General features: G+C 38.3%; 1 protein-coding gene across 1 annotated transcript in view; it reads left to right on the top strand.

Moving 5' to 3' along the window:
- The first annotated feature begins 1307 nt into the window (after positions 1-1307).
- tfap2e.L (transcription factor AP-2 epsilon L homeolog) overlaps positions 1308-6000 on the top strand; it is a 28509-nt gene continuing 23816 nt past the window's right edge. Inside the window, 2 exon segments of the mRNA NM_001096489.1 lie at positions 1308-1523; positions 1883-2332. Of these exon segments, the coding sequence (NP_001089958.1) occupies positions 1497-1523; positions 1883-2332 (477 nt within the window). The 5' untranslated portion in view covers positions 1308-1496.

The raw sequence follows: 6000 nt of genomic DNA, 5'->3' as shown, positions 1-6000 counted from the left end.
AATGTATCCATATTAGGGATGCATCGAATCCAGGATTCGGTTTGGGATTCGGCTAGGATTCTGCCTTTTTCACCAGGATCCGGCCAAATCCTTGTGCCTGGCCGAACCAAATCCGAATCCTAATTTGCATATACAAATTGTGGGCAGGGCGGAATTTCACGTTACTTTTTGTCACAAAGCAAGGAAGTAAACCAATTTTTTTCCCACTTTTTCCTTTCCCGCCCCTAATTTGCATATGCAAATTAGGATTCAGATTCGGTTCGGTATTCGGCTGAATCTTCCACAAAGGATTCAGGGATTCGGCCGAATCCAAAATAGTGGATTCGGTGCATCCCTAATCTATATATTGCTATTTTTTACAGGTATAAACTATAATAGTAAAGGGCTTATTGACAAATACAAGGAATTTGGAAACAGATGCTCTAGAGGATTTGCTATGGTTCATCAGTGATCTCTGGTTTCAGGCAACCCGTGCCAGGGATTCCCAACCGCTCAGTGACCACACTTTACTTATGATCATACACTATACAACATCACTGACATACAAAATATATAAGGATGGAATAAACAGCTTCAAAGGCAGTGATTTCAATCTGCAAGTGCTTTCTTTAATCACTGCTAAATAAAGAAAGCACTTGCAGTTTGAAATCACTGCCTTTGAAGCTGTTTATTCCATCCTTATATATTTTCCTATAATATATATGGTTCCTTGAATATAGTGGTACCAGAAAAACTTAGTCTTAACATCTCTGACATACTCTGCAGCGCAGTACAGTTATCTCCACTGCAATATATATATATAGATATAGATATAGATATAGATATAGATATAGATATATAGATATAAAGATATACACACACACACACACCCCCCCCCCCCCCCAGGGTATTAATTGTAATTATACCTTAGAATTTGTGTAGTCCAGGTAGTGGCACCATCTATTCTATGGCTATGTTTGCTTGGCAGAATAGAATCCAGGTTCATCCTGGCTATGTAATATAACAGGATGTCAGACGTACAGAAATGTTATTTGTAATTGTAAAGTAGTAAATATTTGTAAATAATAGTAAAGATACTGTAGAATCCTAGTTCATTGCTACAGATATCTCGTTTGTACTGTGAGATGTCCAATAGTGCTGATATAAAGGAATAACTATGTTTATATTTCTTCCCGGAGCGATTGTCTTGAGCAAGTTAGCGAAGTCTGAGAGTGTCTGCCTCTTTAAGACGCGCTCCCGACCCCCCCAGCGCGCTCCCGTGCCTATATCTGGAGTGCATGGAGATGTTAGTCGCTCAGAGAGAGGGAGGCTGAGGCACAGGGAGATTAGGGAGCTGACTAGGACTGCACTTTGTACCTACATTGGATGCTGCTCTCTGTTCCATGGATCTGATCTTCTCCCACTGATTCTTCAGGATTTGTCCCAATTTATTCCTCTCTGTCAGGGAGTTGCCACATTGCTTTTCTTCTGTGGATCGTGCCCCGGACTGTGCCCTCATGCTGGTACACGCGTACTCTGCCATGGTAAGTGCTGGGGTGGTGGGTGGATGGCAGTGTTCCGGGCTCTGGGATGGAAACCTTACACCTTTCATTAGGGAGGGGGCTCCTCTAGACACAATGCAGCTTCCATTCTTCCTAATTGTAGGGTTGTAGGGATAGAGAGTGTGTGTGTGGGGGGGGGGGGGCACAATGATTCGGGAAGGAGTGTGAGAGTGTGAGCTGCCCTTTGGGTATTTGTGGTTGGAACATAGAATGTTGGTTGTAGAAGCCGCTCACCTCCACAGCTCTGAGGCTGGGATACAAAGCGGCGAGTAGATAGTGTGGGATGTGCAGGACTAGGGTGTCAGCTCCTCGGCTCAGCTGTGTTGGTGTCTTGTCCTTAGGATCGCTCTGAAGTTTTGAATGGAGCAGCCAGCGGCGGCCGACTCTCCCAGCTGTCATCTCTCAACCAAGGGCCCTACAGCTCGGCCCCTCCACTGTGCCACACGCCGGCGTCCGACTTTCAGCCCCCCTACTTCCCTCCCCCGTACCCCCAACCTCCTTTATCTTACTCCCAGAGCCAGGAGTCCGGATACCCACACCTCGGCGACCCCTACAGCAGCATCAACTCCATCCACCACCAGCACCAGCAGCCCTCCTGGCACACCCCGCGGAGCCGCCCGGAGGAGGCAGGACTCCTCTCCCAAACTCACAGGGGACTCAGTCTGGACCCACGGAGAGACTACGGGGGAATGTCCCGCCTCATCCCTGGTTTGACAGACGGGGGTCACAGCCTGGCAGACAGCTCCCTGTCCATCCATGCCCTTTCCCACCACAGCTTGGAAGACATGCAGGTGAGAGCTAAATTCCCCTTTATCTCATGTCATATTGCCCTTCTGCGCCCTTAAGGCTTGCACTTTACTGCAAGCCAACATAACCAAGAAGATAGACTTTACTGCAAATATTACTTTTTATGCACAAGAGGTTCTGTTTGACACACTATTAAAGTCTCAGTTCATTATCTGGATTCCCAACTTCTCAACTTGTTACTGGCTCTAGTCTCAGAGGTAGCCAAAGACCATTTTGTTTACCTTATTATCCTGGAAAGCCGATAGAAACCAGAGAACTTCACTTATAATTGGTGATGCCCGGCAAAATCTTAGTAAAACCAAATTCCAATCATAGTCTATAAGACTTGTATGATATCAATGCAACGTACTTATAATTTCCTATACTATAGATTCCATGGGTTAGTCTGCGAACCCACAGAATCATTTTTGTGCTCACAGAAGTACTTGCCTTATGCCATTTCCATTTTACGGATCGGATCGCCCTGGGAATCTTGCTGCAAAATTATCCCTATTATCCTGGGTATTGCTGCTTTTACTTTCCTGGAAAACTCCTGATCTGGTTCAGGCTCTGGGGGGCCACAGTGTCTGGACTGATTCTGTGTCACAGTGACTTTACCAAGTGCACAATGGAAAACACATTATATTCACAAGAATACTCATAGTCACTGCAGGTGTATATCATCTATATATTTGATAAATATGAAGTTTTAATAGAAAAAATCCTGGTGTGCACCTTTTTCGTGGATTTTATAGATATATATATATATACACACAGTATATAGATATATCTATATATCTAATATAGATATATATATATTTATACAGTATATATCTATCTCTCTCTCTCTCTCTCTCTCTCTCTCTCTCTCTCTCTCTCTCTCTCTCTATATATATATAAAATCCACGAAAAAGGTGCACACCAGGATTTTTTCTATTAAAACTTCATATTTATCAAATAAATTAAAAAAAGAACCGGCCAACGTTTCGGTCTATCTCTAAAACCTTTCTCAAGACCATGTTCATAATAAAACATGAGTGTTTAAATATATATATATATATATATATATATATAGAGAGAGAGATATATAGAGAGAGATATAGTTATATAGATATATAGATATATATACACTATATCATCTGCATTCTTTAGAACAATTAATAAAGTAATTGTCAAATGCCTAAACTAAATTCGTATTTGCATTTACTGAAGCTGAATGTAATATTGAGGTAAGCCATGTCTTCAGACAGAATCAGCAATTAGAGAAAGACATTTAATAATCACACAAAACTGGCACATCAGATAGATATGGTCGGTACCTTTTTTTACTGTAATGTCCACATTTTCTCAAGCAAAAACGTTAAAAAGTACAAATTTGTATCACAGGGTCTTGATGGGTAGAATTATAGATAGAATTACTAGATGGATAGCTAGACAAACAGATGTACAGTTATTACAGGATCACACCGTTATTTCATTTTGATGATGTGATACTTTTGGAATGGCCATTGCTTTGCTTGTTATATAGTTACTGATAAGCGAAAATAGAAAAAAAAACGAGTTATGGAAGGGAATGCAGGGCACAACGTTGTATCAAGCATGAAAAAAAAATATAGACATACAGGAGTGCATGGAAAAGCGATTTTATTTCCGGCAAACTGATTGATCAAGTAAACAAGAATTGTGCCGTTTCCGATCCTTTGTAAAGGGATATTTATTATGTATGTTTAGTAAATATCGCAGTTGTTTTAAAACTAATAAATTATTTTTAATTCACGCAGTTTCTTCGACTGTAGAAAAACTGAACAATTTCAGTTCTTCTGCCTAGTCATATGTGATTTAAATAAAGAAACCTGGATCGCATGCTCCATAGGCGCTTGGCGATTCGATTTTTGATTTTCGCTGAGAGCCCCTAAATCGTGTCCTAGCTGGGAGTCTTTCGAGATAAGGAGGGCGTCAATGTATAATGTTGGGAAATGCCAATTTCATCTCCGATTGTGTCAAGATGAACGAGTGATCGCTATTCCAATAGAGATCATAAAACATCTGGATTAAAATGAGGAATATAAAAGGAGGACACAGTGTTTGCGATAGAATTGCGATTATTTGCACGGGCTTCAGCGTTAAATACATGTCCCACCTGCGAACTCACTTGCAAAAAGCTTGTGGGTAAAACACAGCAGTGATTTGCATTACTCGCCCTCCCATAGATAACAGATAAGTAAAAACATAACTATACATAAAATTATTTATACATTTATAAATACTCATATTAAACATTTTAGCTAATCCAGGGTATATACTTATCATGTGTATATTTAGACAAAATCACAGTGATTGAAACTATTACTGGGTTAAGGGGAACTATTCTATTAAATATCTATCTATCTATCTATCTATCTATCTATCTATCTATCTATCTATCTATCTATCTATCTATCTATCTATCTATCATCTATCTATCTAATATTCATATACATTTATACAGGTATGTTAACAATTTTGTGTAAACCCTTTATTCGGAAACAATTATTTGTTTTGACTTATTTATTTGTTCTTTCTATAATAATAAAGCAGTACTATATACTTGATGGTAACTAAGCTACATAAATTCATATTGGTGGCAAAACAATCCTACTTGTCTATTTGTAAAATGTTTTTATTTTTTGTAGCCTTAAGGCATGGGTTTCCACAATATGTTAATGCCCTAAACCTGGAAAACACAAGGTCTTATTCTTTTCTGATAACAGACCTTGTATCTGTATTTATTTAAAGTAGAACCTAAATTATTTTAATACTATTTGATTATTGCATTCCAGTTTATATTTTTGCATTGTTCAGACAATTGTTATAGGGAACCTCCATACACAAAAAAGTTTTTCACATAGTGAAAGAAACATTAAAATGACTGAAAAAATGTTCATTAAAGGGGTTGTTCACTTTTAAATCAACTTTTACTATATTGTAGAGAGTGATATTCTGAGAAAATTTGCTTTTGGTTTTCATTTTTTTTTTTGTGGTTTTTGAGTTATTTAGCTTTGTATTCAATAGCTGTCCAGTTTTCAATTTCAGCAATCTGGTTGCTAGGTTCCAAATTACCCTAGCAACCATGCACTGATTTGAATAAAATACTGTAATCTGAATAGGAGAGGTACTGAAGAGAAAGATGAGTAATAAAAAGTAGCAATAATAAAACATGTGTAGCCTTACAGAACATTTGTTTTGTAGAGGGGATCAGTGACCACCATTTGAATGCTGGCAAGAGTCAGAAGAAAACGCTAAATATTCAAAAACTATAAAAAAGAAAAAATGAAGGGCAATTGAAAAGTTGCTTAGAATTAAGCATTCTATAACATACTCAATGTTAACTTAAAGGTGAACTACCCCTTTAATATATATGGGAAAGTTGCTTATCATTCTTTGAACATTTTTTTGGAATGAAGAGCCCTTTTTATAAAATCATTTACTACTGCCCGCATATTACTGTAACAATGTACTTTTACAGCAGATTTAGATTTTTTTCCCCAGTTTTAGTAAATAGGTTAAGAGTTGCACTGGCCCATTTGAATGCAAAGGCAATGGAGATGATATTATAACACTGTCTTATGTTTGCTGGCAATGAAGCAATTAATTACTGCCAAAATTCATTAGAATGCTAACATGTTATATATAA

The sequence above is a fragment of the Xenopus laevis genome, chromosome 2L, assembly GCF_017654675.1.
Source record: "Xenopus laevis strain J_2021 chromosome 2L, Xenopus_laevis_v10.1, whole genome shotgun sequence".
Classification (NCBI taxonomy): Eukaryota; Metazoa; Chordata; class Amphibia; order Anura; family Pipidae; genus Xenopus; species Xenopus laevis.
This window is presented reverse-complemented; position numbering and strand designations above follow the sequence as displayed.